The following is an 11,684-nucleotide window of genomic DNA, read 5'->3' on the forward strand; positions in this document are numbered from 1 at the left end:
AAGGATCAATCACTGGCATAGACAGACCACTGACGACCCAAAGGGAAGGAGGCTATCTCAGTTCCCAAAATAGATTGATGATAACCACAACAGATGTCACTTGGCACTGCCTTAGTCCCCTGGACCTTGGGGCACAACCCTGAAGAAAACAGGAGGAACCCCAAATTGACTTAGATTTATGTCTGCCACCCTCAGCAAAAGAGAGATGAGAAATGGAAATCAAGTTACAGAGAAATAAAGAAAAACCTAGTTCTCATACACCTGAATTTGTGGCTGAGATCTGTTCACTCTGAGGCGCATGGGCTACGGGCTTTCGTGCATTCCTCTGCATCATCATTTGGCATTGACCGTACAATCCCACGGGCAGTGCTGAGGTCCATTCAAGGCACCTTGAACACAGCCTGCAGCCGAGTGCATCCCCTTACTGTCACACACAGACACAGGCACACGCCATGCATATTGATCAGGGGCAAGCTGTCGCCAAATTACCGTTTAAATCAATGGTTGAGCGCTCTGTAATTGGAGATGTCAAAACCCACATTTTCTAAGTGACCTCAAAACACCACATCAATATCACTTAGCTGAGCTGAATACGCATTTGTTTTACCTCTTCCCCTCTTCAAACTGCCCTCAGAGAAAAGTATAAAAATTAGCGAACTGGGCAAAAGGCAAAAAGAGAAAGAATGTGGATAATCCACAAATTGTGAATTTCAAAATGTAATCTCAGGAATACGGTCTTGTGCGATTTTCCATGAGAAACATCTACAAGATGGAATAAGTTTAAGAAAATTCATGGCCCCTTCTTGGTGATTCACACTTAACACGTTCTAGGTTCCCAGAAGTCCTGTGGGAGGGACGCCGGGTGGCTGGTTCTGTTAAGCGTCTAACTCTTGACTCCAGCTCAGGTCATGATCTCACAGTTCTAGGTTCGTGAGTTGGAGCCCCTGTTGGACGCTGCATGGAGCCTGCTTGGAATTCTCTCTCTTCCACCTCCCCCCCCCAAAAAGAAGTCCTGTGGGAAACAAGCCTATTCAACTCAGTTTATGTTAGAACTCCCAAGACCCATTTGACCACGTAACTGTTTTTCCCACCTAACGCCTCTTGACATCCAATTTCATGAATACATCTCAGAGAACACTACTCCAAACATAAATTGGCCTAATGATTATATGAATTAAGAGAAAAGAGCCAAAATCCCACTCCTGGCCAGCCAAGATATTTTATAAACACCAACAAGCCATCAGGAATGAATCATTTGCAAGTGAAATCAAGCCCAGAACACCACTTGCTGGGTCCTGTGTTAGGCCAGAGGTTCCAAAACTCAGCATGTTGAAGAAATCGACCCCTGTCCCTTCCTGGCAGTGACAAGGACAGGACCCATCTTCTAAATGAGCCTAACCTCACCTCCTCCTGACCCTCTTATCCTTACTCTTATATCTTTGCCTCATCCCATTCTCCAAGGTACCACTCAGCTCTACCTCCCAGGCAACCACCACCAGTTGGCCTTACACCACCCACCGGAGCAATCCAACTTCATATGTTTCTTGATCACCAACTAGATGCCAGGCATGAGCATACAGCAATGCACCGATCAGAGAGAGCTTTCCTCCTCACGGAAATATGGTCTCAAAGTGTCTCTACACCAGAACCCTTCTCTGAACATTAGTTTCCACATCTGGAGGGTGAGGGAAGAAAAGTGGGGGAGTTGGACTCCCCTCCCTAGTGGAGGGGACTAGAAGAACCCTCAAATTTCCAGTCCTATATTTTCCAGTTTATGGAGGCAGATATGGCAGCCTCAGTCAAGTCTACAGAAGTGTCTTCGGTGGGCACTTTGCCAAAGGTGACTCCATGGGATGGGTGTGAAGGATCTGACACAGTTGGTGGCATCCAGGGAGAACCAGGAAAAGTCGGATTAGAAGGGGAGTTGAAGTTTCAGAAACAGTAGGAAGTCAGAGATAAAGACCCATCTCAGAGTGGTCCCCCCAGGAAAGAGACCCCTGGGTTTCAGAGCCACATTGCTATGACACGGCTTTCACCTCACTGTACAACTGGAAGTCAGGAAGGCTCTGCGTAAACCCTAACTCTGCCACTGTTCCCTGTGCAATCTGATGCAACTTATTTCATTTATTTCTCTGAATGATAGAGCTTTTAGTCTATAAAATGGGAATAATAATGACTACCTCTGAGAAGTACTGAGATCACAAAATCAGATACTGTGTATATGACTGAGACCCGGAACTAAATAAAAATCAATTACCTCCCACGCCTAAGTAAAGTTATATAGCCTAAAGCATGGCTTGTAACAGTCACTGAATGAATGAGTGAGTAAATGAATGAATGAGTGATTGAGGTTTCTAGAAAGGAAAGGTTGTCTTTAATAAACTCTGGTGGTAAAAACTCCAAAAATGGCCAATATAGACCTCTAGATGTACAGATTTCCCCAAACTGCAAAAAGCCTGGAATGCAGTGTTCCCAGCCACACCCTACTGTGACTGTGGCAAACATCACCTCATTAAACATTTCTCTTGCTTTGAACACATAAGCCTTCACCAAATCTCCACTAATAAATATCTCCCCTGTCAGGGACAAACAAGGAACTTCAGTAAACTATGGAGAATGTTTCCTTTATCAATAAAACCCCTACTTTTTAAAAATGTTCATTATTTTTGAGAGAGAGAGAAACAGAGCATGAGTAGGGAAGGGGCAGAGAGAGAGGGAGACACAGAATCGGAAGCAGGCTCCAGGCTCCGAGCTGTCAGCACAGAACCAGATGCGGGGCTCGAATTCACGAGCTGTGAGATCATGACCTAAGCCAAAGTCTGATGCTTAACCGACTGAGCCACCCAGGTGCCCCAATCCTCTACTTTCAATGGAACAAAAAGTATAGGTGCTGTCATAGATTGTGTCTCCCCCTCCAAATTTGTATGTTGAAGCCCTAACCCACAATGTGACAATGTGATAGTATCTGGAGGTAGATGAGGCCTTTGGGAGATAATTAGGTTTAGTTGAAGGTCATGAGGGAGAGGCCCTCATGATGGGATCAGTGCCCTTAAAGAAGAAGAAGACAGACAGCCTCCTCTCTCTCTCTCTCTCTCTCTCTCTCTCTCTCTCTCTCTCTCTCCACACTGAGCAAAGGCCATGTGAGCATACGGCGAGAGGACAGCCATCTACAACACTAGGAACTGAATCTGTTGGTACCTTGATCTTGGACTTCCAGACTCCAGAACTGTAAAAATAAATGTCTGTGGTTTAAGCACCCAGTTCACAGTATTTTGTTATGGGAGCCCAAGCAGACTAAGACACATGTCAAGGAAAATAACTAAGTTAGCTAAAAGTTGTTCAGAGTGAAACTTCTCATTAGTAAAGTACCGGCCACTCTCTCAGCCTATCTGGCAAAACAAAACGACCATGAGCACAGATGTGAGGGAATCACTAATTTTGCCTAGGAGAGTTGGAAGAAGGTGTCATTTTGGCAGCCACTGAACGACGGTCGGGAGTTGCCCAGACAAAGAAAGGGTGGAGGAAGGGGGACACTTTAAACAGAACAAAGGCACAAATGGCAGTAGATGTGAAGGTTCCAGGAAGGGATACTGAGGATTCAGATACAAGGGATTGGCCTCATGTGGTTTTAAGAGCACAGGCCTAATATAGAGAAAACAACTAAAGATAAAACAGGAAAACTGGCTGAGGCTCCATCACCAAGACCTTTTATGGACTTCAACTTACAGGCCAGAAGTTGCAAAGCGGTGGGTTGTGAGCTGAAACTGTCCTACTGATGAGTTTGTTCAGGCAGCATAGTGTTTCTTAAAAATTTGAGTTACATTTGGGGCTCCTGGGTGGCTCAGTCAGTTAAGCGCCAACTCTTGATTTGGGCTCAGGTCATGATCTCGCAGTTTGTGAGTTCGAGCACCCCATGAGGCTCTGCACTGGCGATGCAGAACCTGCTTGGGATTCTTTCTCTCCTACTCTCTCTGCCCCTACACCGCTCACACTCTCTCTTAAAAACAAACAGTAAAAAATATTTTTTAAAAATTTGAGTTGCATGTAAAACTCAGGAGATTTTCAGGGCACCTGAGTGGCTCAGTCAGTTAAGCATCCGACTTCAGCACAGATCATAATCTCACAGTTCATGAGTTCAAGCCCCACGTCAGGCTCTGTGCTGACAGCTCAGAGCTTGGAGCCTGCTTTGGATTCTGTGTCTCCCTCTCTCTCTGCCCCTCCTCCACTGGCACTCTGTCTCTCTGTCTGTCTCTCTCAAAAATAAATAAACATTAAAGAAAAATATTTTTTAAATCAGGAGATTTTCATCATGGCCTAGGATCTAGCAAACGAGTCCCAGATATGACATGAAAAGCATGAGAATAAATAATCTGAATTTCATAAACATAAATACTTTTGTGCTTCAAAGGGCACCATCGAAAAAGGGAAAGCATAACTCACAGAATGGAGGAAAATATTTGCAAATCTTATATCTGATAATGGACTTGTATCCAGAATAAAGAACTCTTATAGCTCAAAAAAGGAACCCTCCTACACTGTTGGTGGGAATGTAAATTGGTGTAGCCACTGTGGAATACAGTATGTTGGTTCCTCAAAAAATTAAAATAGAAATACCATATGATCCAGCAATTCCACTGCTGGGTATTTACCCAAAGAAAATAAAAACACAAATTTGAAAAGATATATGCACCCTTAGGTGTATTGCAGCATTATATACAACAGCCAATATGAAAGCAACCTAAGTGTCCATGGATAGATAGATGAATGGATAAAGAAGATGTGATGTGTTTATGTATGTATGTGTGCGTGTGTGTGGATCTAGAGAGAGAGAGAGAGAGAGAGAGAGAGAGAGAGAGAGAGAGAGGAATATTACTTGGCCATAAAAAAGAATGAGATCTTGCCATTTGTGACCACATGGATGAACCTAGAGGGTATTATGCTAAGTACAGTAAGTCAGACAGAGAAAGACAAATACCACCTGATCTAACTTGTATGTGGAATCTAAAAAACAGAACAAATGAACAAATAAAAACCAGAACAGACCCATAAATACACAAAACAAAATGATGGCTGTCAGAGGGAGAGGGGTAGTGGGATGAGTAAAATTGGTGAAGGAAGTGGGAGATATAGGCCTCCAGTTATGGGATGAGTAAGTCACGGGGACGAAAGGCACAGCATAGGGAATACAGTCAATGATATTATAATAGCATTGTATGGTGACAGATGGTAGCTACACTTGTGAGCACAGAGTAACATATAGAGTTGTATCAGTATGTTATACACCTGAAACTAATGTAACATTGTGTGTCAAATATCCTTCAATTTAAAAAAGAATTTACAGCTCAAAAATAAAAAAGACATCCCAATTTTTTAATGTTTTTAACATTTTTAAAACTTAAAAATAAAAATGAGGAGATTTTGTTTTAAAATCCAGATGCCCTTGAAACACTAAAAGAACTGACCAGTCTGGGCTCACATCCTGCCTGGCACTGAGACTGGAGCTGAGCAGAGGCTTACGCCTCTAGGTGAGCCTTAATCAGCCACAGTCCCCGCTACTCCTCAATATCTCTCCACCCAGCATACTTTCCTCATTGAAGCCTGTTGAGAGTAGTGAGGGTTCCTAAAGGTCTCGTCCATTCACTCAATGCCATACTCTCTTTAAGACTAAACTCATTCTCGGGGCATCTGGGTGGCTCAGTGGGTTAAGTGACCGACTTGGGCTCAGGTCATGATCTCCCGGTCTGTGAGTTTGAGCCCATGTCAGGCTCTGTGCTGACAGCTGTGCAGAGCCTGGAGCCTGCAGCCTACTTAAGATCTGTGTGTGTCTCTCTCTCTGCCCCTCCCCTGCTCATGCTCTGGCTCTGTCTCTCAAAAATAAGTAAATGTTAAAAAAAATTTTTTTAAAAAGACTAAACTCATTCTCGGGGTGGCTGGGTGGCTCAGTCAGTTAATCATCTGACTTCGGCTCAGGTCATGATCTCTTGGTTCGTGAGTTCAAGCCCCCATTGGGCTCTATGTTGACAACTCAGAGCCTGGAGCAAGCTTGGGATTCTGTGTTTCTGTCCCTCTCTGCCCCTCCCCCGCTCATGCTTGCTCTCTCTCTCTCTCTCTCTCTCTCTCTCAAAAGTAAATAAACACCAGAAAAAAAAATAAAAAATAAAGACTAAACTCATTCTGGTGCTCAAATGGGAGTTTTTGTGTTCTGAGTTTCTGTTTTTGTTTTTTCCATTTCCTTTACCGATTTTATCACCATGTTTCAAGAAAACTCTTAGAAAGCCAAGAATGTATCATATACTCTGCATCTCTCACAACACCCAGCACAAGACTAAGAAGAAAGTAGATAATCAATGTTTACTGAATGAATACATAAATGAATGAGTAAATAAATACTTCTCTGTGATCTTCTTCAAAATCTGCCCTTCTTCCCCCAAATTCTAGACTTTTGCTATTAAGAAGATGGCCTAAATGACTATGGATGTATAATTAAAAACCAAAACAAAACACTAAAGTCAATCACTGTGTTTCTATTTCAATTTTCTATTAGGTTGAAATGGAAATGGGAACTCTAGATAAATGCAGAATAGATCATTATGTCTGACAGCAAGATGAATGAGAGCCCAGGGCACTGAGAACTCTGGCAAATAAGATTACCAAACACTATCGGTGATCTTTGAGGGAATTGTGAAAAACAGGATAAGTGCCAAAATGCTGGAGATAGGCAAATGTTGTTCTGATTTTCAAAAGGGGAAGAAGTTAGAGCTTGCCATTTCCAGACTAGAGAATGTGATGTCACTCTCAAGCAAAGTGCTTGAACAGATTCATAAAGGGACACTTGCAAGCACCTCAGACAGGAAATAGAGTCCATCTGGGGCCAGCACAGGGTCACCAAGAACAACGCATGTGAAATTCATTTCATTTTCTTCTCTCTGACAAAGATCCTAATCACTTAGTGGATTGGAGAAATATAGCATGTAAAATAAATATGGTACAGTGAAGGGGTGGGCAGTGAAAAGGACTAATTCAATCCTTGGGCTATATTAATAGAAGCAATACATGCAGCATAAAGGAGGTGATAGTTGTTTTTCTTTCTCTGATCACATCAAAAGCCTCTCATATAGAACTTAGAAACACTCGTTTTTCTTTTTTTTTTTTTTACTGTTTATTTTTGAGAGAGAGAGAGACAGAGAGAGAACAAGTGGGGGAGGGGCAGAGAGAGAGACACACACAGGATCTGAAACAGGCTCCAGGCTCTGAGCTGTCAGCACAGAGTCTGACATGGGGCTCGAACTCAGTAACAGCAAGATCATGACCGAGGCTGAAGTGGGACACTTAACAGACTGAGCCACCCAGGTGCCCCTAGAACTTAGAAACACTCTTAAAGGGGGTACCTGGGTGGCTCAGTCAGTTAAGCGTCTGACTTCAGCTCAGGTCATGATCTCACAGTTCCTGAGTTCAAGCCCCAAGTCGGGCTCTGTGCTGACAGCTCAGAGCCTGGAGCCTGCTTCAGATCTGTGTCTCTCCCTCTCTCTCTCTCTCTGCCCCTCCCTGTTCATGCTCTGTCTCTCTCTCTCTCAAAAATAAATAATAAGACATTTAAAAAATGCTTTAAATAAATAAATAAAGTAAAATAAAAGCATAAAGCTCTCATCTAGACAGTGCTCTCAAGGGCACCATAACCACCATCACCCTTTCATCTACTGCCCTCACGGAGGTGGTAGACCAACTATCACAAATCATCTTACTTGGCCAGCTTCACTCATTTATTGTATCTGTCAAGCACCCAAAGGCACTTGGGAGTTTGTAACCAGGATACAGTAAATCCAAAGGAAAGTGAAGATGATTAAGCAGCAGATAAGCATCTTATGTGAGTAAATGAGGATAATCATAGTGGGGCTATGATCAGAGTCTCTAACATCCAATGGGCAGTCATGGGGAAGAAGCATCTGTCTTGTTCTATGAACCCCCAAGGAGAAGATACTATAGAACCAATAGATGAATATAAAAACCACTTACAGCAGCCAGGGCTATTAAAGGTAGAATATGTGGACTTGGGAGGTGATGAGTTCCCCATCACTGGACATGTACAAGCACATGCTATACTACTGCATTGCAAATATATAATCAAAGGGATTCAGGTAACTGATGAGGCAAAAGAAGGCATGGATCTGATATTTCTTTTACAATAGGGAAAAAAAAGAGTGTTAAAACATTCTCCTCAGGTCAATAAATTCTTCAAAAAGAGATAAAAGAGAGTAAGTCAACAAAGAACTCAGTATCATTTTTAAAAACCAAAAATGCCCCTCACTAAATTCACAGAGGACCAAATCTATCTAAGTAGGCGAAGGGTTTGCACCAAACTGGTCAAATGATACCCAGGGAGAAAGGAAACAGGCTTCAGGCGTTATTTTTGGTGATTGGTCAAACATTCTTCAGAGGCAAGCAACAAAGGCAAGGGATAAAAGTAAGAGGGTAAACAATGGAACGATCAAGAGACAGCCAGTCCCCACCACAAAACCGCCATCTGCCACTGACATCAATCCTTCAAGGGCCAGCCTCAGGCAAACAATGCAATGGGAAAGAAGACCAGCTACCTTCACATTTCTGGCCTTGTGACCTTGGGCACGTCACTCAACCTGACAAGGCCTCAGTTTCCTCATCTCTAAAGCTGAGCTCATTCATACAAACACTTTCCGTACATTGTGTAGGCCAAGAGTAGTGATGTTTGGGAGTGAGCCAGACAGAGAAACTGTAGAGCCCTGTGCGTACATCATCAGGAACTATGATGATGATTAACAAACAGAATTTTGAAAGGAAAAGATTCCAGACGGTTTCAGGCACAGCAACGTCCTGGCCTTAGTCGTGTGGGTGTCAATTCTAAAGGAATAAAATTCAACTCCTTTAACCAGAATGTAGAGACCCTTAGGGTCTGGAAGAGACAAGATCATCTGGACAAATTTCCTGCCGGAAATGCATGACCTTGGACTTGCTAAGTAGTTGTTAAAATAAAGGTGAAAGGTAAAAAAGTAAAAGAATCAGCCGGAGCAATAAATGCTTCATTGATCCTCAAGCCAAGTTCACGGGCCCTGTGGCAGTGATCCAAAAACAAGACGAGCGTTATTTCCTACCAAGACAATGCTAACGAAAACCCCAAACTGTCCAAAACTCAGCATTCGCTTCTCTAGTATGGCATTTTTCATGAGAACCTCAGTTAAAAAGAACTATAATACTCAGCCAAATTCATCTTACAAAACATAAACTCCCTAAAAAGTGTGTATGCAAAGGCCGAAACTGGGCTTTTGTATTGATGCAGCCGGGTGAGTTCAAATCTCTGACCAGTAAAGGGCCTGTGACTAAATTTTCAGCAAGGCTGAAACATCCTAAGTCAGTTTGCCACACTGAGCTGAAACCTAGAGAACGTTTTCAGCTCCCTTTGCCCTGGGGTCTACCCCCAGAGGTGATTAGCATGCCGGGTCTGACCAGGACTAGAAGACACAAGAGGGTTGGCGAGACTGAAAAAAACAAACAAACAAAAAAAAAAACCAAAGCCCTCCCCTGTTGGCCGCTCCCCTCCCAAAGGTTCCCAAGCATCAGGAGCGTGTGCAGCAGCTGTGGTTGTCGGGCCCCTGCCGCTCCCGGGGAGACTTCCTGGGTCACTGAGTCTGGAGCTGCAGAAGCACCTAAAAGCAGGTGGGGCAGCCTCAGGTCACCTGAGCCCCAAATAATCAACTTGCTCAAACAGTCCACCCACAATCTCAAGAGCAGGCGTCAATACATCCATTGAAGATGTATTTTGTCTTTAGTCTTTCTGTGGGAGACCGCAAACACACCCTGTGTCGCAGCAAGGAGATCCAGGACCAGAGAGAAAACAGACACTAAGAGACGCAGGCCCAGGCTTCCCTCAGGGTCTGTCCTCGGAGAAAGGGTGAGTATGGAGCTTTTAGATTTTCCTTGCCAAAACTGAGTCTAGAACTCAGGAAGGTGGGAGAACCCCCTCTGGCGTGAACCAGGATTCTGCCTGCATTTGTCTATGCGACTGTGTCCGGTTCCCTATTTCGCCTTGCTAGTGCGGATTTAGGGAGCAGTTTCTGAGAGGAGCGTGCACCCCGTAGCCCCAAAGCTGGAACAGGCAGCCAGAGGTCATCCCACCCTGCTGGCAGGCTTCCTCTGGTGCTACGGAAGCCAGGCAGCTCCTACCAGCCGAAACGGCACACTAAGCTGTTGGCTTTGAATGAAGGCTGATGACCCTACACGCTAGCAGGCAGACGGGAGGTGATTGGGGCTGCACACTGCGAGAGAATACATTTTCTGCACCGAGCTCCCTCTTTATGCCTAAATGCCTGCATTAGTTTGGATCAATATGCCCCATAACAGTTAATCCATGGCAACCCAGGCCAGCCGAGAGACACTGACAAAGAAGTGCAACACAGGGATGCTGCTTCTGTGTGCACATGCATGTGAATTCCAGCCCAGAGAAAGCGGCAAGGGAAAGCAACAAGAAACCAAAAAGAAGAAAGAAAAATAAAAGCAGATAGTAAAAAAATCACATTAAGGGGCTTTCAGCATGGGAGGGGGGGAAGAGGCAGTGACTGTCAAAATGGCCTTAGAGTGACATGTCACGGCCAAGATGATGGAGTATCCACGACACTCCTAAAGCCGGGCGTAGGATCCTCCTCACACACCTGCAATGCAGTGATTGCTGCCCATTCTATAATCCACACTCCCAGAGCCAGGGCTCTCTGCAGTTGAAACCAGTCTGGACTTGTGCGGCTGCCACTGTTCCTACTCACAATAAGATTATTGATGCATAACAACATTTCGTGATGGCAGGGAGGAAAAAGGGTAAAAGAAAGCCAGAGCAAGAGAAAAAAGGAAAGGGGAGGGGAAGCATGAGTTCCCAGCCCGCATCTCACCTTTTATTTGGGCTTCATATTCAGCAATGATCTCTTTGTCTTTCTTGAACTTAGTTTGAGATGACATCTTCCAACGTGGCCAAAGGCACTGACAGGCTGTTTGATTTATTTCTCTTTTTCTTCCCCAGTCCTCTCTCAAGCCCTGGTAATCACTCGGCTCTAGTCGATTTCACAGGGTTTAGGGACTAATCTCTTTTACTCGGCTGCAGAGCCAGGGGGAAGAAAAATGCTTCTCGTTCTGGGAGGAAAATTCTCTTTACTTGCCGAAAAAATGTCTCTAGTAGCTTGGTCTGGTCAGCTCCTCTTGCAAAAGAAGAACTACCGCCCCTAGGAGCACAGTAACCTGCCCCAGATTTTCAAGATTTTTCTTCCACAAAAATAATAACTGAGAGCAATCACACACACATGCACACAAACACACTCACGCGTGCACTCTCGCACTCAACCGACACACACACAGTCGTGATGCACACGCACACATACACACACACACTCTCACTCACTCACTCACACCCGCTCACCCACCCACCCACACACACACACACATACACACACACATCCACAGAGGCGCGGCGCCTCCTTGCTTGTGCAGTCAGTCTCCGGCTGGCTTTCGAAGGCTCTGCTAAGGAGATGGTCAGGTTGCCAGAGGGCCGGTCATCTCGCATCCTCCCTCCCTTCGGCGCCTCTGGTCTGATGTACAGTGAGGATCAAAGCCAGAAGAGCGAGATGGAAGTTCTCCTGCTGCAAGGCTTAAGCTCCGGTGAACCACGGCTG

General features: G+C 44.5%; 1 protein-coding gene across 3 annotated transcripts in view; it reads right to left on the reverse strand.

The window, feature by feature from the left end:
- SRGAP3 (SLIT-ROBO Rho GTPase activating protein 3) overlaps positions 1–11,371 on the reverse strand; it is a 262,285-nt gene extending 250,914 nt beyond the window's left edge. For all 3 annotated transcript variants that reach the window (XM_047849973.1, XM_047849975.1, XM_047849976.1), the window contains exon 1: positions 10,911–11,371. In XM_047849973.1, coding sequence (XP_047705929.1) covers positions 10,911–10,977 — 67 coding nt within the window. In that variant the 5' untranslated portion in view covers positions 10,978–11,371. The remainder of the gene's footprint in view (positions 1–10,910) is intronic.
- Between the last annotated feature and the right edge of the window lie 313 nt (positions 11,372–11,684).

This window comes from Prionailurus viverrinus, chromosome A2 (genome assembly GCF_022837055.1).
Source record: "Prionailurus viverrinus isolate Anna chromosome A2, UM_Priviv_1.0, whole genome shotgun sequence".
Taxonomy (NCBI): Eukaryota; Metazoa; Chordata; class Mammalia; order Carnivora; family Felidae; genus Prionailurus; species Prionailurus viverrinus.